This window comes from Doryrhamphus excisus, linkage group LG8 (assembly GCF_037039965.1).
Source record: "Doryrhamphus excisus strain RoL-2023G ecotype Guam linkage group LG8, RoL_Dexc_Guam_v1.1, whole genome shotgun sequence".
In the NCBI taxonomy this organism is placed as follows: domain Eukaryota; kingdom Metazoa; phylum Chordata; class Actinopteri; order Syngnathiformes; family Syngnathidae; genus Doryrhamphus; species Doryrhamphus excisus.
Window position 1 is genome coordinate 5107862 of NC_136364.1, and position 23016 is coordinate 5130877.

The following is a 23016-nucleotide window of genomic DNA, read 5'->3' on the forward strand; positions in this document are numbered from 1 at the left end:
ATTTAATAATTAAAGATTCCTTTAATGTATTCAAATGATACTTTTTGAATAACATTTTTTCCACAAAAAAATATAATAATGTAATAATTTAAAATAAATTATAATTTAATAATTAAAGATTCCTTTAATGTATTCAAATGATACTCTTTGAATAATGTTTTTTCCACAAAAAAATGTAATAATGTAATAATTTCCTGCAAATGTAATAGTCATTACATTTGCAGGAAATTCAGTGTTACGTTTGCAGTGGACAAATTTTATTACGTTTGTGGGAAATTTATTACATTTGCATATTATTACATTCAAAGCTGCAGATTTGTATTACGTTTGTGTTTTATTACGCTTGCAGGCGTAAAGCTTGTTTTCTCGCCATAGTGCACCACAGGCGCTTCCTGTTTCCACAGCAGAGCCTGCGTCATCATCTCTTCATCCTCTTCAGCCAGTGGGCAGGCCCCTTCAGCATCATGTTCACCCCTTTGGATCGATACAGTGACAGAAATCACCAGATCACAAGATATCAGTACTGCGCCTTGAAGGTAAACCTGGCCTGGTGAGAAAAATTGGTGGAAAATCATTGACCCCATAAATTTGGAGGGGTTTTGATTTAAAATGACAGATAAATAAATAATAAATAAATACAGTGAAGAAAATAAGTATTTGAACACCCTGCTATTTTGCTATTTCTCCCACTTAGAAATCATGGAGGGGTCTGAAATTTTCATCGTAGGTGCATGTCCACTGTGAGAGAGATAAACTAAAAAGAAAAATCCAGAAATCACAATGCATGATTTTTTAACAATTTATTTGTGTGATACAGCTGCAAATAAGTATTTGAACACCTGAGAAAATGAATGTTAATATTTGGTACAGTAGCCTTTGTTTGCTATTACAGAGGTCAAACGTTTCCTGTAGTTTTTCACCAGGTTTGCACACACTGCAGGAGGGATCTTGGCCCACTCCTCCACACAGATCTTCTCTAGATCAGTCAGGTTTCTGGGCTGTCGCTGAGAAACACGGAGTTTGAGCTCCCTCCAAAGATTTTCGATTGGGTTCAGGTCTGGAGACTGGCTGGGCCATGCTAGAACCTTGATATGCTTCTTACGGAGCCACTCCTTGGTTTTCCTGGCTGTGTGCTTCGGGTCGTTGTCGTGTTGGAAGACCCAGCCACGACCCATCTTCAATGCTCTGACAGAGGGAAGGAGGTTGTTCCCCAAAATCTCACAATACACGGCCCCAGTCATCCTCTCTTTAATGCAGTGCACTCGTCCTGTCCCATGTGCAGAAAAACACCCCCAAAGCATGATGCTACCACCCCCATGCTTCACAGTAGGGATGGTGTTCTTCGGATTGTACTCTTCATTCTTCTTCCTCCAAACACGCTTATTGGAATTATGACCAAAAAGTTCTATTTTGGTCTCATCTGACCATAAAACTTTCTCCCATGACTCCTCTGTATCATCCAAATGGTCATATGCAAACTTAAGACGGGCCTTGACATGTGCTGGTTTAAGCAGGGGAACCTTTCGTGCCATGCATGATTTCACATCATGACGTCTTAGTGTATTACCTACAGTAACCTTGGAAACGGTGGTCCCAGCTCTTTTCAGGTCATTGACCAAGTCCTGTCGTGTAGTTCTGGGCTGATTCCTCACCTTTCTTAGAATCATTGAGACCCCACGAGGTGATATCTTGCATGGGGCTCCACTCCGATTGAGATTGACCGTCATGTTTAGCTTCTTCCATTTTCTAATGATAGCTCCAACAGTGGACCTTTTTTCACCAAGCTGCTTGGTAATTGCTCCGTAGCCCTTTCCAGCCTTGTGGAGGTGTACAATTTTGTCTCTGGTGTCTTTGGACAGCTCTTTGGTCTTCGCCATGTTACAAGTTAAAGTCTTACTGATTGTATGGGGTGGACAGGTGTCTTTATGCAGCTAACGACCTCAAACAGGTGCATCTGATTCAGGATGATACATGGAGTGCAGGTGGACTTCTAATGGGCAGACTAACAGGTCTTTCAGGGTCAGAATTCTAGATGATACACAGGTGTTCAAATACTTATTTGCAGCTGTATCACACAAATAAATTGTTAAAAAATCATGCATTGTGATTTCTGGATTTTTCTTTTTAGTTTATCTCTCTCACAGTGGACATGCACCTACGATGAAAATTTCAGACCCCTCCATGATTTCTAAGTGGGAGAAATAGCAAAATAGCAGGGTGTTCAAATACTTATTTTCTTCACTGTACATATTTACTTGAACTAAGCTTTCTGGATAGTAAAACAACCCACAATAGTATAAATACTGACAAAAATCAAATACTGACAATAATCTCCTATAGTAAAAAAACAGTGGTATTATTACTGCAAAAATCAAATACTGACAATAATCTCCTATAGTAAAACAACCCAGGATAGTATAAATACTACCAAAAATCAAATACTGACAATAATCTCCTTTAGTAAAACAACCCAGGATAGTATAAATACTGCCAAAAATCAAATACTGATTATAATCTCCTATAGTAAAACAACCCAGGATAGTATACATAAATACTGCCAAAAATCAAATACTGACAATAATCTTCGACAGTAAAACAACCGAGGATAGTATAAATACTACCAAAAATCAAATACTGACAATAATCTTCGATAGTAAAACAACCCGGGATAGTATATATAAATACTACCAAAAATCAAATACTTACAATAATCTCCTATAGCAAAACAACCCAGGATAGTATAAATACTGCCAAAAATCAAATACTGACAATAATCTCCTATAGTAAAAAAACACAATGGTATTAATACTGCCAAAAATCAAATACTGACAATAATCTCCTATAGTAAAACAACCCAGGATAGTATAAATACTACCAAAAATCAAATACTGATTATAATCTCCTATAGTAAAACAACACAGGATAGTATACATAAATACTGCCAAAAATCAAATACTGACAATAATCTTCGACAGTAAAACAACCGAGGATAGTATAAATACTACCAAAAATCAAATACTGACAATAATCTCCGATAGTAAAACAACCCGGGATAGTATATATAAATACTACCAAAAATCAAATACTGACAATAATCGTCTATAGTAAAACAACCCGGGATAGTATAAATACTGCCAAAAATCAAATACTGACAATAATCTCCTATAGTAAAACAACACAGGATAGTATACATAAATACTGCCAAAAATCAAATACTGACAATAATCTTCGACAGTAAAACAACCGAGGATAGTATAAATACTACCAAAAATCAAATACTGACAATAATCTCCGATAGTAAAACAACCCGGGATAGTATATATAAATACTACCAAAAATCAAATACTGACAATAATCGTCTATAGTAAAACAACCCGGGATAGTATAAATACTGCCAAAAATCAAATACTGACAATAATCTCCTATAGTAAAACAACACAGGATAGTATACATAAATACTGCCAAAAATCAAATACTGACAATAATCTTCGACAGTAAAACAACCGAGGATAGTATAAATACTACCAAAAATCAAATACTGACAATAATCTCCGATAGTAAAACAACCCGGGATAGTATATATAAATACTACCAAAAATCAAATACTGACAATAATCGTCTATAGTAAAACAACCCAGGATAGTATAAATACTGCCAAAAATCAAATACTGACAATAATCTCCTATAGTAAAACAACACAGGATAGTATACATAAATACTGCCAAAAATCAAATACTGACAATAATCTTCGACAGGAAAACAACCGAGGATAGTATAAATACTACCAAAAATCAAATACTAACAATAATCGCCTATAGTAAAACAACCCAGGATAGTATACATAAATACTGCCAAAAATCAAATACTGACAATAATCTCCTATAGTAAAACAACCCAGGATAGTATAAATACTGCCAAAAATCAAATACTGACAATAATCTCCTATAGTAAAACAACCCAGCATAGTATAAATACTCCCAAAAATCAATTAAAATACACGGGCATAGGCAATATTCAAATTGATTTGCTTTAGTGTTAATATAGTAAACTTAAGTACAAGTAAAATTGAGAAGAATTCTGTTAGAATATAATGTAGACACAAGTATTATAATGTTAGTTATCACCCTTATATCCATTTGCTTAGACAATAGAAAGTGTTTGAAAGTGCAGAAGAAGGTTCTCGTGACCCTGATCAGAGACCCCCAGTGACCCCCAGGTCCTGGAGGTGCCTGGATGCGCCAACAGCGACCCTGATGTTCATGTTAATCCTGCAAGAGTGTGCCAAGATAAGAACTCATAAAACAATAAAAGTAATTACTCTCACATATACACACACACACATAGACAAACAAATACAGCTCGTGCAACTGCCCCCCCCATCTTAGAGTTGCACAACCATGTAGTAGGGACCCCCTGAAAGAGAATACTCAGAGTGGAGTATTCCACTGCGAGTAACTTTGAATATTGTTGTCTGTCTCTTCTGTATAAGTGTTTTTACAGGAGTTTGAACCTGACAAGTTCACACATCAAGTATGTCTTTTGGTCGTTGCAGGCCATGTCCGCTGTGCTGTGCTGTGGCCCGGTCTTTGACAATGTGGGCCTCTCTCCAGACGGGTACCTCTACAAGTGGCTGGACAACATTTTAGCCTGCCAGGACCAACGAGTACGGGACACTTAATTGTAGTCAAAGTTTTCAAACAGTACTATGAATTATACAGTAATTAAGAACATACATTGTGTATACTTAATATTTGTTGTCTCGTCTCGACTCAGGTGCACCAGCTTGGATGTGAGGTCATTATCTTGCTTCTGGAATTGAATGCAGACCAGGTCAACCTCTTCAACTGGGCTGTAGATCGCTGCTACACAGGATCATACCAACTGGACTCAGGTTGCTTCAAAGCCATTGCGACAGTTTGTGGGAGCAGGTACGAGAAAGCGTTTGCATGTCATTAGTTCAAACCTACTATCTGCATCAATAAATGCTGTATGTTTGGGGTTTTTTTATATTTCATTTTTTACATTTTTTAAATTTTGTTAATTTGTTCATTTTTTCAATTTTTTCAATTTTTTCAATTTTTTCAATTTTTTCAATTTTTTCAATTTTTCTTTTTTTTAATTTTTAAAATTTTTTCAATTTTTTCAATTTTTTCAATTTTTCAATTTTTTTCAATTTTTCCAATTTTTCCAATTTTTCAATTTTTTCAATTTTTTCAATTTTTTCAATTTTTATCTATTTTTTTCTATTTTTCAAATTTTTTCATTTTTTTCTATTTTTCCCTTTTTTTAAAGAAAACATCAACAACAATAAAACAAACTCAAAACAAAAAAGGGGCACTGGACACACACAGTTCCTATCTGCATCGATAAATGCTGTATGTTTGTTTTTTAATATTTAATATTTATTTTTTTCAATTTTTTCAATTTTTTCAATTTTTTCAATTTTTTCAATTTTTTCAATTTTTTCAATTTTTTCAATTTTTTCAATTTTTTTTTAAACAAAACATCAACAGCAATACAATCAAACTCAAAACAAAAAGGGGCACTGGACACACACAGCTACTATCTGCATCGATAAATGCTGTATGTTTGTTTTTTTCAATTTTTTCAATTTTTTCAATTTTTTCAATTTTTTCAATTTTTTCAATTTTTTTAATTTTTTTAATTTTTTCAATTTTTTCAATTTTTTCAATTTTTTTCAATTTTTTTCAATTTTTTATTGTTTTCAATTTTTTTAAAACAAAACATCAACAGCAATACAAACAAACTAAAAAAAACAAACCTTCCATAAGTGGGTCAAAAATTACTCGGTCAGGTTGTTTTCTTGAAATATCTTCATAATTAAAAATTTTTATCATTTCATAATCCAGGTATTCCTCAAAAAACATGTTTTTGATATCATGCCATTCACATTTTTAACTTACCTTTTATACATTTTAAGATATTTTAGTTTTTGTGTTACTACTCCAACCTTCTATAATTGGGTCAAAAATGACCCGGTCAGGTTGTTTTCTTGAAATATCTTCATAATTAAATTTTTTTATAATTTCATACTCCAGGTATTCCTCAAAAAACATGTTTTTGATATCTGTCTTTGCAGGAACTACCCAAGTGATGTGGTGACGCTGCTCAACCTGGTGCTCTTCAAGGCATCGGACCCCAACAGGGAGATTTATGAGATTTCCATGCAGCTAATGCAGGTACAAGATAATCCTAGTTGCCATAAACATAACGCACCTTACGGCCATTTTTTTTTTTTTGGAGCAGATTCTCGAGGCGAGGTTGTTTGTGTTCTCCAAGAAGATCGCCGGCCAGAAGCCCAGCAGCATCCTCTACGGAACCCACGCTCCGTTGCCGCCTCTCTACAGCGTCTCGCTCCCTCAACTGTCCATCCAGCTGGCCAGGATGTACCCTGAACTCACGCTGCCTCTATTCTCAGGTTAGTAGCACGCGTGTTAGCATGCTACACGGGGTTCAAACCAGGGGATTTCTGCCTGCTGTCGTACTTCCAGCCTTGTCATCTTCTACGGTTTCCCACTAAACACTCCTTGCTCATCTTTCCAAGTGGGCTTCTGCTGCCGTTACCCACATAGTTATGTCGTGTATGTGTGGACACGCCCAACCGCCGCTAAAAAAGATGACATTCCCACGCCTCAAACATTATATTCTGCACAAAAATTCAAGAAAAATGAGCATGATCACTACACGCATATTGGATAAAAGAACACCATCATCAACATAACATAAAAGTATATAGTACGTATGTAATATAAAACATCAAAGAGTAGCCAAGGCATAGTATGTGTCAGCACGCAACAGTGACCACATATGTCATATCAACATATGACATATGGACATATAAATATGTAAGTATACATTGGTTTAATTTTTTAAAATATATATTATAAAATAATAAAATATATAATATAATTAATAATAAAATCTAAATATATTATATAATATTATATAATATTATAAATAATAAAATAATATAATAAAATCTAAATATATTATATATTATATAATTTATATAATGCATATAATATAATAATATAATAAAATCTAAATATATATATAATATTACATAATATTATAAATAATAAAATAATATAATAAAATATACATATATTATACAATATTATATAATATTATAAATAATATAGTAATATAATAAAATATTAATATATTTTCTAATATTATAAATAATAAAATAATATAATAAAATCTAGATATATTATATAATATTATATAATTTTATATAATTATATATAATATAATATAATAATATAATAAAATATAAATTATATATATCATTATCAATCATATAATATTATATTAATCATAATAAAATATATAATATATTAACATAATAAAATATATTATATAATATTATAATAATATATTAATATAATAAAATATTAATATATTTTATAATATTATCAATAATAAAATAATATAATAAAATCTAAATATATTATATAATATTATATAATTTTATATAATTATATATAATATAATATAATAATATAATAAAATATGAATCATATATATCGTCATCAATCATATAATATTATAGTAATCATAATAAAATATATAATATATTAATATAATAAATATATTATATAATATTATAATAATATTATTAACAATAATATACATAATATAATAATATAATATAATAAAATAAAATATAAATCATACATATCATCATCAATCATATAAATATGATATATGATATATGATATGATATGATATGATATGATATGATATGATATGATATGATATGATATGATATGATATGATATGATATGATATTCTCCTCAGCTTCTCCAAAGGTTCTCGGCTGTGTTAAACCCTGTCACGCCTTCTCTCCTCCCTTTTTGCCACTTGTGCAAGTGGGAGGGACGGAGGTGAGGGTGCGCCGCGCTGCACCGGACTGGCCACACCCCATTGGCGCGGCGCAGGGCAGACTAGTCTACCAAATTAGGCCCATTATGACTACATATTTATTCCCAGAAAATAAATGTTAAAAAATTGTAAAATACTTTTAATTACTCAATTTAAAAAAAAACATGAACACATTATTGATAAATATATTTATTTTTTACTTAAATAATATTAATATTGTTAAATAATAAAATACATATATATTATGTATATATATTATAGTATATTTACAGTAAATTTGTTGTATTATGATTAAATATTATTAACAAATATTATTAAAATATATACAGCATAAATAGTAATATGCTGAGAATATTTTAATATTTTTTTAAATTTTAATTTTTTTTCAGATAATAAAAATTGCTATTTTTGAGTTTTATTATTATTTTATTATAAATGGAGTTTTTGAGACTGCATTTAATGTTCCTTTGCTGATTTATTTTTGTGATTGCTGCAGAGGTTAGCCAGAGGTTCCCCACCACCCACCCCAACGGGAGGCACATTATGCTCAGCTATCTCCTTCCCTGGCTTGGCAACATCGAGCTAGTCGATAGCGGTCTGCCGGTCCCGGCCTTCATACCATCTACCTCCGATTATGACTCCTCTTTCCGGGGGAGTACCTCCTCTTCTTCTTCCCAGCATCTGAGGGGCAGCGGCTGGGGTTGCTTGCAGGCCACATCCATGGTGCTCAACAACCTCATGTACATGACTGCCAAAGTAAGTTCATGCTAAGGTGTCATAACAAACTTTAGGGAGCGTCTGCGTCTGCCAAGATAAATATTTATTCGCGGTGTCAATGAGTTACCGATGTTTTTAATCTCCTTGGTTAGTACGGAGATGACTTACCTGGATCTGAAATGGAAAACGCCTGGAATGCGTTGGTGTGCAATGAAAAGTGGAACAACAACCTGAGAACTGCGCTGCAGTTTCTTATCAGCTTATGCGGCGTCAGCAGTGACACCTCCCTCCTGCCGTTTGTAAGACATCACAATCAGTAACTGTTACATTTGTTCACTTCCTGCTTTCCTAATGTAGTTTAAGGTTTTTTTTGTTTTTTTAATAATTTAAATAATTTTTATTTTATTTTTTTATTTTTTTTAATTTTTTTAATTTTTTTAATTTTTTAAATTTTTTTAATTTTTTAATTTTTTAATTTTTTTTTATTTTTCTATTTTATTTTCTACCGCTTTTCCTCACAAAATAGTTTAATTTCATTAGAACATGCATCAGATTCCAATTGAGTGCATCCCATAATCAGTTCCCAGTTCCACATGTCCAAAAGGAGTAGGAAGAAGCAAAGCTTATTAAATCCTACCCCTCCATCTGGTACTTTTACAATCACTAACTGTTAGATTTGTTCACTTCCTGCTTTCTTAATATAGTTAGTTCTTAATAAGTTTTTTTTGTTTGTTTGTTTTTTGTTTTTAATTTATTTTATGATTTATTTATTTATTTATTTATTTAAAAATTTTACATTTATTTTATTTATTTATTTTTAAAAAATAATAATTTTTTGTCACGTACCGAAGTACGAGGTGATATGACCATACACTGACATAATGGGTACCATAGTAACTGTCAAATATAGTGATATGTATATTTAATTTCTTTTATTTATTTTTATTTTATTTATTCATTTATTTACATTTTGTATTATTTATTTATTTATGTATTTATTTATTTATTTTTGTCACGTACCGAAGTATGTCCAAAAGGAGTAGGAAGAAGCAAAGCTTATTAAATCCTACCCCTCCATCTGGTACAATCACTAACTGTTACATTTGTTCACTTCCTGCTTTCCTAATATAGTTTAAGTCTATTTTTTAAATGTTTTTTATTTATTTATTCATTTTTATTTTATTTTGTCAACTTCCTGTTTTCGTAATATAGTTTTAAGTTTTTTTTTATTTTTATTTTATTTATTCATTTATTTACATTTTGTATTATTTATTTATTTATGTATTTATTTATTTATTTTTGTCACGTACCGAAGTATGTCCAAAAGGAGTAGGAAGAAGCAAAGCTTATTAAATCCTACCCCTCCATCTGGTACAATCACTAACTGTTACATTTGTTCACTTCCTGCTTTCCTAATATAGTTTAAGTCTATTTTTTAAATGTTTTTTATTTATTTATTCATTTTTATTTTATTTTGTCAACTTCCTGTTTTCGTAATATAGTTTTAAGGTTTTTTTTGTTTTTTTTTTACTTTTTTATTTTTTTATTTTATTTTTGTCCCATACCAAAGTACTCTGTGATATGAGCATCCAATGCCATAATGGGTACCATAGTAAGTGTCAATATAGTGATATATATAGCACATCATGACTGGTTCAAGACTCTTCAAGACCCCACAAAAAGTAAGATATTTGTAATAATATTTTGTTAATACAAAAAAAAAACATCAGGAAGTTGCCTTCAGCCACAGCTGCCTTCAGCCATACCTGGTGCTATTTTAAGACCCTGTCGGTTCTTTTAGCGTCAAAAGGAGACTACTGTTACTGAATAGAGGTGTTTGCTAACAGCTATTCTATGTTCATATGCTGCTGTTGTCTCAGATAAAGAAAGTCGTGATCTACCTTTGTCGAAACAACACCATGCAAACCATGGAGGAGTTGCTGTTGGAGTTGCAGCAGACAGAACCAGTCAACCCCGTGGTGCAGCACTGCGACAGCCCGCCTTTTTATCGCTTTACCGCCACGAGCAAAGCCGCCGCTGTCGCAGCTTCAGGTACTTCTCAAACAAGACAACATTTATATCCAGCAACCTGAGCACTTCAAAAATACTTTTAACTCATTTCCAGGTACTACATCCAGTAGCAACACTGTTGTGGCAGGCCAGGAGAACTTTGTGGATTCAGAAGATAGCAAAGCAAAGGACAATGACGAGAGGTGAAGATGACATTAACCCTTCGATGCACGAGTGACTGGACCCTACACTCTTCCATAAGTGGCTCCAAAATCACCCATACTAGAATCAATGCCTTTTTATGACAATTTAGCCATTTTGGTTAGGAATAATCATTTGTATGATATTTAGTATTATATTTAGGACCACACAAGAATGATTTCATGTTAGAAACATCTTCATTTTTCACTTTTTTACATCTTTGAAAAAGAAAATGACCCCATACAACAATAGAAAATGGGAGGATCCATTGTGTGTTGCATAAAGGTCAGTTAAAAATGTGAACGGCATGATATCAAAAATATGATTTTTGAGGAATACCTGGAATATGAAATAACAATTTTTCATTACAAAGATATTTCAAGAAAACAACCTGACCGGGTCATTTTTGACCCACTTATGGAAGGTTGGGGTAGTAACACAAAAACTAAAATTTCTTAAAAGGTATAAAAGGTAAGTTAAAAATGAGAATGGCATGATATCAAAAACATGTTTTTTGAGGAATACCGGGAATATGAAATGATAAAAAAATTTTATTACAAAGATATTTCAAGAAAACAACCTGACCGGGTCATTTTTGGCCCACTTATGGAAGGTTGGGGTAGTAACACAAAAACTAAAATTTCTTAAAATGTATTAAATGTAAGTTAAAAATGTGAACGGCATGATATCAAAAATATGTTTTTTGAGGAATAACTGGAATGTGAAATGCTAAAAAAATTTTATTACAAAGATATTTCAAGAAAACAACCTGACCGGGTCATTTTTGACCCACTTATGGAAGGTTGGGGTAGTAACAAAAAACTAAAATTTCTTAAAATGTATAAAAGATAAGTTAAAAATGTGAACGGCATGATATCAAAAACATGTTTTTTGAGGAATACCTGGAATATGAAATGATAAAAAATTTTCATTATGAAGATATTTCAAGAAAACAACCTGACCGGGTCATTTTTGACCCACTTATGGAAGATTTCTTAAAATTTCTTAAAATGTATAAAAGTTAAGTTAAAAATGTGAATGGCATGATATCAAAAACATGTTTTTTGAGGAATACCTGGAATATGAAATGATAAAAAATTTTAATTACAAAGATATTTTAAGAAAACAACCTGACCGGGTTGTTTTTTTTTACTTTAGCATTTGTGTTTTTGCTTTTTCTGTCGTCAGGTTCAGCCACGTGACTCGAGCTCACAGTCGCCTGGAATCCCGCTACAGCAATAGCTCAGGAGGATCGTACGACGAAGATAAGAGTGAGTGTATTTCGGTGCCACTCGACATTATGAAAGATGTTGTCGCTGTCGGGGGTCGGAGTGTTGAAGATGGCGTCATTGCTAATGTATGAGCACGGTACATGCATGCATGGTGTATCCCGGGGCTCTTCAACTGGCACTGAAAAAAAAAGTAGTTCAGCCCCAGTGTCACGCCCCTGTGTGGGTTCCCACAGGACAGTTTGCCTGTGTTACCTTCTTGGGCTTTAGTTTCCGTGTTTTTGGACACTTTTATTTTGTATTTGACTTCCTGTTTTGTGTGCTTCTCTCAATGTGAACTTGGTATTTTAATTTGGAGAAACTTAGTTGTGTGTTGAAATTACGTGAAATAATTTTCTAGATTTAATCCAAATTTTAAGGCAGCGAGGTTACAAATTTTAACTTGGAATTTTTTACCGAACGTATCAGCTTCTTAAATGCAGTAGTCGGGGTTGAAATCTGACACAAATCATAACAAGGAGAAATGCCATGTTAAATCAACTATTTTGTTACAAAACAATAGGCTACCAAACAGAAATTTGGATTCAAATTTAAAAAATGGCTGGAACAATTTATTTTGAAAACATTCAAAATTTAATGTTTTGTCTTTAACATATTAAAATTTTAACCTCGCTGCCTTAAAATTTTGATTAAATCTAGCAAATTATTTCAGGTAATTTCAACTCACAACTAAGTTTCTCCAAATTAAAAGACCAAGTTCACTTGATCTTCACTTGATAATATAATTAAATATAAATTATAATATAATATAATAAAGTATTAATTATTAATTAACAATTATAATAAATAATTTATCAAATTTTAGTATTTTTTATTTAATTATAATAAACAATTTAATAATATAATAATGTAATAATTATTATAAATTTATAATTTATAATTCATAATCTATAATTTATAATTCATAATCTATAATTTATAAATCATAATTCATTATTTATATTTTATAAAATAAAACATAAATTTATAATTTATCATTTATATGTTTTATTAATAAATTAATTATTAATTAATTATTTTTCTATTAATTTTAATTAATTAATTAATTTTATTTTTATTAACTTTTTCTTAAATAATAACAAAAAATAAAATTAAAAAAATAATATGATATAATTCATTAATATAATATAATTTAATATAATATAATTTATTGTAATTTATTATAATTTATTTAATTTACCATTTATTTTATAAATTATAAATTATAAATGTAATTTAAATTTGTAATTTATTTTATAAATTATAAATTTGATCATTTATAAAAGACCAAGTTCACTTGATCTTTTAATTTGGAGGAACTTAATTGTGAGTTGAAATTACCTGAAATAATTAGCTAGATTTAATCCAAATTTTAAGGCAGCGAGGTTAAAATATTTTTAAGTTGAGTCAACTTGGAATTTTTGACAGAACGTATCAGCTTCTTAAATGCAGTAGTCGGGGGTTGAAATCTGGCACAAATCATAACAAGGAGAAATGCCATGTTAAATCAACTATTTGGTTACCAAACAGAAATTTGGATTCAAGTTTAAAAAAATGTCTGGAACAATTTATTTTAAAAACACACACCTGAACAGCTTTGTTCCACCCATCTGGTTTGAATCGATGCCAAAACTCAGCCTTTTTTTATGTGACTGTAAAAACTCTGAATGCCGCAGGTGAACCGCTGCCTCCTTACGCCGACTGGCTGACGATCGTCACGGAAAGCAACCAGCCCCATCCTCTACCTATGCCTGTAAATGGCGGCTGTTGGGCTCCTCTGGTGGACTTCCTGCCCGAGACCCTGGCCCCCAGAGGACCCCTGCACAGGTATAATAACTACTGCAGTGACGTACAACGTTGATATTTTTGTATCCATTTTATGGTGCCCCATAAAATGATGTATGCAGTATTAAGTATATTTTATTTCCATCCAGGTGTAATATAGCAGTCATACTCATGACAGAGATGGTAGTGGACCACAGCGTCAGAGAGGACTGGGCCTTGCACCTCCCCTTACTGCTGCATGCTTTATTTTTGGGTAGGTTCATGCTAGAATTAGTTCATTCTGGCAAAAAAAACATTTATGTGATGAAAATAACTTGTGTGATACAGTATATACTTTAAGGCAGGCATAAATACTTAAAGAAATACAACCATTTTAAATAAATAATTAAAATGGTAAATAATAACTTAAATAAATTATAATAATTATTAGTTATAATATAATTAAATATAAATTATAATATAATATAATATAATATAATATATAATATAATATATAATATAATATATAATATAATATAATATAATATAATATAATATAATATATATAATATAATATAATATATAATATAATATATAATATAATATTAATATTATATTATATTATATTATATTATATTATATTATATTATATATATAATATTATATATATATTATATTATATAATAAATTATAAATTATTAATTAAAAATTATAATAAAATATAATTATAATTAATTATAAATATAATATATAATAATTATAAATAATTTATCTAATATATTTTTTTATTTAATTATAATAAATAATTTAATAATTTAATATTTTACTGTTGCCTGCTTGTTAAGCCCTTTGAGGCTCTTTTGTGATTAAGGGCTATATAAATAAACTTGACTTGACTTGACTTGACTTGATAATTTAATATTTTGATAATTTAATATTTTACTAATTTACTAATTTTATAATTTAAAATTGTAATAATTTAAAATTTTAATTTAATAATTTAATAATTTAATAATTTAATAATTTAATAATGTAATAATTTAATAATTTAATAATTTAATAATTTAATAATTTAATAATTTAATAATTTAATAATTTTAATCATCATAAATTTATATAATTAATAATCTATCATTAATAATTCATTATTCATTATTTATAATTCATAAAATAAATCATTAATTTATAATTCATACATTTTTTATTAATAAATTAATTATTAACTAATTAACTATTTTTTATTAATTTAAATTAATTAATTAATATTATTATTTTTGAATTTTTTATTAAGTAATAACAAAAAATAACAAATTTTAAACAATATAATATAATTTATTAATATAATATAATTTAATATAATATAATTATTGTAATTTATTATAATTTATTAAATTGATCTTTTATTTTATAAATTATAAATTATACAAATTATAAATTTACATTTTAATTTATTTTATAAACGATAAATTATTTATTATTTATTATTAAATAAAAAAAAATAAATACAATAAATAATGTATCATTTGTAATTAAAATATAAATACAAAAAGTGTTTTTCTGTGCATGATGAATGTGATTCTGTGCAAATGAAGTTGTTATCTGGTCCTCAGGCATGGATCACTACCGTCCGGAGGTGTTTGAGCACAGCAAGCGTCTCCTCCTCCACCTCCTCATCACCTTGTCCTGCCACAACAATTTCCAGTCCGTGGCCTCCGTGCTGCTGCAGACGCGTGAGCTCCACGGCGCCAAGACCCTCACTTGCAAGGGCGGCCTTCATCCCGAGCCTTTAACATCAGGTAGAAAGGAGCGTTCCCGTCAGAGGATGCTGTAGATAAGTCTCTTATCTGACCCTGTTCCAAAAGCAATATGGAGCACAGGGACTTCAGAGATCTTGATTAAAGCATTCCATTCAGCTATTTTTATCCGTTTGCCCCAAGTGGGGCCATCTGTTGGTGCTGCTTTTCCTTGTGGGACAAATGTCCAGACATTCCGGATTGTGTATTTAGGGTATTTACACTAAAAGTGGACGTCTGTGCAATAACATACTGTACTATGATGTAATTACATCATTACCCAGCTTCCCCTGTTTCTGGTCCTTGGAAAAAAAGATCTTATCATGGTGCCATTTCCTCTCTTGTGCTCAGGAGGTTTTGACTTTCTAAGGGAGTGTCAGGCATCCCCGGTACCAGACTCCGGTCTCAGCTCCTCCTCCACATCCTCCAGTCTGAGTTTGGTGGGCAGCACCAGCAACCTGCCCGAGATGGCACACCAAGTGGACAAGTTCGCAGCCCAGACGACCACGGACGAGAAGACAAACAGGCTCATTGAGTTTTTAACCGCAAGGTAACCGTGGATTGGAAAAAAAACACTCTAGTGTAGACAGAGCGTCACCTAGTGGTGCAGACTTGTCACTGTTCAAGCATCACTTCCGCACTCTATCATGGTTTTTAAAAATTGTTTCATGGATAATTGATCGCTGTTTTGTGGTTTATTACAGCATTATTAGTAAAAAAAAATAGCATATTTAAGCAAATTGATTTGATTATAGCTACTATATTGAGTAAAGTGGGTGACATTCTATAATGCTTTTTAAAAATTATTTCATGGATAATTGATTGCTGTTTTGTGGTTTATTACAGCATTATTATTATCCATAATTATCCATAAAAATAATTTTTAAAAAGCAAGATAGAACGTCACCCACTTTACTCAATATAGTAGCTATAATCAAATCAATTTGCTTAAATATGCATTTTTTTTACTAATAATGCTGTAATAAACCACAAAACAGCGATCAATTTTACTCAATATAATAGCATATTTGCATATTTAAGCAAATTGATTTGATTATAGCTACTATATTGAGTAAAGTGGGTGACGTTCTATCTTGCGTTTTAAAAATTATTTCATGGATAATTGATCACTGTTTTGTGGTTTATTACAGCATTATTAGTTTTTAAAAAATGCATATTTTTTAATGCATATTTAAGCATATTTGCTTAAATATGCTACTATATTGAGTAAAATGGGTGATGTTCTATCATGGTTTTTAAAAATTATTTCATGGATAATTGATCGCTGTTTTGTGGTTTATTACAGCATTATTAGTAATTATTAGTCATTTTTACAGGTCTGGAAGCAATTAGCCGCGATAAACGAGGGATTACTGTTTGTTTTTATAGCACCCACGGACCCCTGTGGTGCCACGAAGACATTTCACCCAAGAATCAAATCTCCAAAAGTACCAGCCAGTTGACAAACTTCCTCCGCCATGTGGTGTCCGTCTTCAAGGAATCAGGTGAGCTCTCGGTGTGGAACCAAACTCCATCATGGACACATTGCGTCCGCTTTGTGGTATTAACGCTCTCCTTGTTAGATGTTCACCTGGAGCAGCAGCTCAGCGACGTGGCTCTGCACACGGCCTTGTGCAGCTCTTCGCGTCACTATGCCGGGCGTTCATTCCAGGTGTTTCGCGCTCTCCGCCAGCCCATTTACGCACACGCCGTGTCGGATTTGCTCTCCAGGTTGGTGGAGGTTGTTGGAGAGCATGGGGAGGAGGTGCAGGTTAGTGCAAGCGGATTTGATCAGTTATCAAGCTTATCTTATATTAAAGTGATACCATTTTTATTGCCGATGATTATCACTAATGATAAATATTGGACATCCCTGATAAAAAAAATAATAATAAAAAATAATTAAAAAATAATTTAATAATAATAAAATGTAATAATCATTTTCCGATTGTATTAATTATTATTATTATCTATTACTATTAATAATTATTAATACAAATTATTAAATAATTAGCCACAATTTGAAAGTTTACTATATATGACATATCTCCTATGGTGGAAAGAACAAAGCACTTTTCTTAAGATCAGTTTTCATTACCTGGAAAAATCTGATACCGATATCAACCGTTATCAACCATTTTTATTGCCGATGATTATCACTAATGATAAATATCGGACATCCCTGATAAAAAGTAATAATATTAATAATAAAATAATAATTTAAACAATAATTTAAGAATAATAAAATTGAATAATAATTTTCCAATTGTATTAATTATTATTGTCTATTACTATTAATAATTATGAATACAAATTATGAAATAATTAGCCACAATTTGAAAGTTTACTATATATGACATATCTCCTATGGTGGAAAGAACAAAGCACTTTTTTAATATCAGTTTTCATTACCAGGAAAAATCTGATACCGATATCAACAGTTATCAACCATTTTTATTGCCGATGATTATCACTAATGATAAATATTGGACATGCTTGCTAAAAAAAATTAATAATAATAAAATAATAATAATAATAATAATAATAATAATAATAAGAAGAAGAAGAAGAAGAAAATTTAATAATAATTTTCCAATTGTATTAATTATTAGTATCTATTATTATTAATAATTATTAATACAAATTATTAAATAATTAATCACAATTTGAAAGTTTACTATATATGACATGGTGGAAAAAACAAAGCACTTTTTAATATCAGTTTTCATTATCTGGAAAAATCTGATACCGATATCAACTGTTATCAACCATTTTTATGCCGATATTGGGCCAATGATTATCACTAATGATAAATATCTGACATCCCTGATTTAAAAAAAAATAGAAAATTCTAAAATGATTAAAATTAAGTCAAATATTAGTCTGATATTCATAATATTATAAGCAAAAAATTATTCATTTTAAAAGTAAAGCCAGTCACATGTCAATATGAGAGATATATGTATAATTACAATTATAATATATAATATGTATAATTCAGTGAAAATCAAATGTGAATTTTTGGAAAAGTAACACAATTATTTTTTTTATTTTTTGGATTTTACAAGAGAAAAAGAATGAAAATATTAAAGTGATAATTCAAGAGAAATTTAGTCAAATATTAGTCTGATATTCATATTATAAGAAAAAATTATTCACTTTAAAAGTAAAGCCAGTCATAAGTCAATATGAGAGACATATGTATAATTTTATATAATTTTATATGTATAATATGTATGATATGTATAATTCGGTGAAAATCAAATGTGAATTTTTGGAAAATTATTATTTAAAAAAATACATAATTTAAAAATAAATGTAGAATTTTTTGGATTTTACAGGAAAAAAAGAATGAAAATATTAAAGTGGTAATTCAAGAGAAATTATGTAATTATGCAGGAAAAAAATAATAGTAAAAGTAAAAATAATAGTAAAAACTACCTCTTAGATGCACAATTTATTTATTATTATTATTTTATTTTTTATTATTATTTTATATATATATTATTATTATTTATATTTTTTATTAATTATTATTGCTTATTACTATTAAATATTATTAATACAAATTAATTATTAAATAATTAACCATAATTTGAAAATTTACTAAACTTGCAGTTGTTTGCAAGAAATCAACCCAACCACAAAAAAAGCAAATAAATATAATTTACTGCTTAAACATATGGACATTTTCAAAACGTGTTTTTCCATAAATAACGTCTCATTTCCAATTTCCGATTTTCAATTTCCGATACCGATATATGAAAAAAAAATTTGAAAATTCTAAAATGATTAAAATTAAGTCAAATATTAGTCTGATATTCATAATATTATAAGAAAAAAATATTCATTTTAAAAGTTAAGCCAGCCATATGTCAATATATGAGAGACATATGTATAATTACAATTATAATATATAGTATTATAATATATACTATATATATATAATATGTATAATTCAGTGAAAATCAAATGTGAATTGTGAAACACAATTATTATTTTAAAAAAATACATATTTTAAAGAATTGGATTCTACAAGAGAAAAAGAATAAAAATATTTATATAATTGAAGAGAAACTATATGATATTATGCAGGAAAAAATAATAGTAAAAGTGGCTAAAATTACCTCTTATATGCACAAGTTCCCGTTTTTCTTTTTTTATTATTATTTTTTAAATTTTTATATATTATTTATTATTATGTATTTATATTTTTTAATGTATTATTATTATTTATTACTATTTATTATTAATACAAATTAAATACAAATTAATTATTAAATAATTAACCATAATTTGAAAATGTACTAAACTTGCAGATGTTTGCAAGAAATCAACCAAAACACAAAAAAGCAAATAAATGTAATTTACTACTCAAACATACGGACATCTTCAAAACGTGTTTTTCCATAAATAAGGTCCCATTTTTCCCTCCCTCAGGGATACGTGATGGAAGTGTTACTCACCCTGGAATCCGTGGTGGACAACTTGGCCGAGTGCTTAAAGAACAACGACCTCACGGCCATCTTAACCAGAGCATCATCTCCAGACCTCCTCGCCACATTGAAGCTGATGTCCAACAGGAAAAGCACCGGCCAGCTCAACCTCCGCAGAGACGAGCGTAATCGGCACCACAGAAGCTCCTCGGTCCCCAAGAAGTTTGGCGAGACGGACAGGTGGTCTGACCCTCCTCGCAGCGCCACCCTGGACCGCATTCAGGCCTGCGAGCAGCAGCTTCTGTCGGGCAAAAGCCGCAGCAGCCCCCCATCCTCCTCCAAGGAGAACATCTCCGACCCCAGCAACGTGAACCATCCCAGTAACCTCCTAGCCACCGTTTTCTGGGTGGCCGTGTCGCTGATGGAGTCGGACTTTGAGTTCGAGTACCAGATGTCCTTGAGGCTGCTCAACAAGCTGCTGGGTCACGTGTCGCTGGACAAAGCGGAAAACCGGGAGAAGCTTGAGAAGCTGCAGATCCAGCTGAAGTGGAGCAGCTTTGCTGGGCTCCAACAGCTCTTGCTCAAGGGCTTCACGTCTGTGGCCACCACCGACCTCACGCTGCAGCTCTTCTGGCAGCTGACGCCTGTGTCGCGGGTGGCTGTGGTGGACACTTCGCAAGTCATTGGTACGTTTTTACGCTAAAATCCTAACATTTTATAGGAAGATTTAAGGTACTTTGATACATTTGGTGCATTAAAAACAGTCCAATACATGCTAAGATACAATATGTCAACATAATGCCACATCCTAGCACATCCTACTAAATGTGTATGGTAATGGTAATGGTTTGATTTCATTTGAACATGCATCAGATTCCAATTGAGTGCATCCCATAATCAGTTCCCAGTTCCACATGTCCAAAAGGAGTAGGAAGAAGCAAAGCTTATTAAATCCTACCCCTCCATCTGGTACCTTTAAAATCAGTAACTGTTACATTTGTTCACTTCCTGCTTTCCTAATATAGTTTGTTTTTTTTTGTTGTTTTTTGTTTTTAATTTATTTTATTAATTTGTATTTTTTTATTTATTTAAAAAAAAATTAAAATTTTTGTCACCGAAGAACAATGTGATATGAGCATACAATGACATAATGGGAACCATAGTAACTGTCAATATAGTGATATGTATATTTAATTTATTTTATTAATTTTTATTTTATTTATTTATTTATTTTATTTTTAAAGTTATTTTTATTTTTCATCACGTACAGAAGTACGAGGTGATATGACCATACAATGACATAATGGGTACCATAGTAACTCTCAATATATTTAACTGTCAGTATATTTAATTTATTTAATTTATTTTTATTTTATTTATTCATTTATTTTAATTTTTTTAATTTTATTTATTTTTTTATTTTTATTTTTTTTTTGTCACGTACCGAAGTAGGAGGTGATATGACCATACAATAACAAAATGGGTACCATAGTAACTGTCAATACAGTGATATGTATATTTAATTTATTTCATTAATTTTTATTTTATTTATTCATTTATTTTAATTTATTATTTTTTATTTATTTTAAAATATATATATATTTTTGTCCTGTAACGAAGTAGGAGGTGATATGAAATTTTAATTTTAATTTTAATTTTAATTTTAATTTTAATTTTAATTTTAATTTTAATTTTAATTTTAATTTTAATTTTAATTTTAATTTTAATTTTAATTTTAATTTTAATTTTTAAATACTACCCCTCCATCTGGTACTTTTACAATCATATAGTTTTTAAGTTTTTATTTTAGCTGTTTGAAGATGAACTATATCAGCAAGTTGAAATATTTGTGATTTTAGAAATAAGGAGTTAGTATGTTCTCTGTAGGCGGCATTATGAATTATCCTTACTGGCCTTTTTTGCAGTACATTTAGCCAGTGAAGATTGCAGTGAAGATGTCATAAGTTGTCCACTATAATGTTTGACTGTCCTCCATAGGGTTCCCCTTGAATGTCCTCTGCCTGCTTCCACATCTGGTGCAGAATTTTGACGCCCCCACCCACTTCTGTCAGGATGTCGCCGAGAGGATCGCTCAGGTTTTTACTCCGTTCATTTTATTAGGCACACCCGCAAACCCGAGAAAAAATGGTGTCCTTCTTCACGGTGTTTGTGGTGTGCAGGTGTGCCTGGAGGAGAAGAACGCCAAACTTTCCAACCTGGCCCACGTCATGACTCTTTACAAGACGGGGTCCTACACCCGAAACTGCTGCTCATGGATCAACGTGGTGTGCCGCTATCTTCACGAGGCCTTCTCGGACATCACCCTCAGCCTGGTCACCTACATGGCGGAGGTTTGGTCAACCTTGGTGTGGTCGTATGCGATGCCGCTTCTGTTGGGGTTCTTCACGTTTCTTCTTCCTGTTGTGTAACAGCTGCTGGAGAAAGGTCTACCCAGCATGCAGCAGACCATTTTGCAAATGATCTACAGTCTCCTGAGTCACATGGACCTCAGTGGAATTCAGGCCAAGCCCTTCAACGTGGAGGTGCTCAAAACCATTGAGAAGTTTGCCCAGGTGAGCCATAAACTATGCTCTGGTGGTATTTATTATTATTATTATTATTATTATTATTATTATTATTATTATTATTATTATTATTATTATTATTATTATTATTATTATTATTATTATTATTATTATTATTATTGAGAAGTTTGCCCAGGTGAGCAATAAACTATGCTCTGGTGGTATTGATGTATTTATTATTATTATTATTATTATTATTATTATTATTATTATTATTATTATTATTATTATTATTATTGAGAAGTTTGCCCAGGTGAGCAATAAACTATGCTCTGGTAGTATTGATGTATTTATTATTATTATTATTATTATTATTATTATTATTATTATTATT

At 30.6% G+C, this 23016-nt stretch overlaps 1 protein-coding gene across 2 annotated transcripts in view; it reads left to right on the forward strand.

Annotated features, from left to right (window-relative positions):
• Positions 1-23016, forward strand: part of LOC131134128 (protein furry homolog) — an 84333-nt gene that overhangs the window by 41317 nt on the left and 20000 nt on the right. For both annotated transcript variants that reach the window (XM_058079020.2, XM_058079024.2), the window contains exons 27-46: positions 376-536; positions 4553-4663; positions 4774-4928; positions 6101-6200; positions 6268-6439; positions 8405-8664; positions 8778-8924; positions 10506-10677; positions 10751-10838; positions 12025-12107; positions 13781-13931; positions 14039-14142; positions 15479-15664; positions 16013-16211; positions 17051-17166; positions 17245-17432; positions 20102-20783; positions 22096-22193; positions 22278-22448; positions 22530-22670. In XM_058079020.2, coding sequence (XP_057935003.2) covers positions 376-536; positions 4553-4663; positions 4774-4928; positions 6101-6200; positions 6268-6439; positions 8405-8664; positions 8778-8924; positions 10506-10677; positions 10751-10838; positions 12025-12107; positions 13781-13931; positions 14039-14142; positions 15479-15664; positions 16013-16211; positions 17051-17166; positions 17245-17432; positions 20102-20783; positions 22096-22193; positions 22278-22448; positions 22530-22670 — 3485 coding nt within the window. The remainder of the gene's footprint in view (positions 1-375; positions 537-4552; positions 4664-4773; positions 4929-6100; positions 6201-6267; positions 6440-8404; positions 8665-8777; positions 8925-10505; positions 10678-10750; positions 10839-12024; positions 12108-13780; positions 13932-14038; positions 14143-15478; positions 15665-16012; positions 16212-17050; positions 17167-17244; positions 17433-20101; positions 20784-22095; positions 22194-22277; positions 22449-22529; positions 22671-23016) is intronic.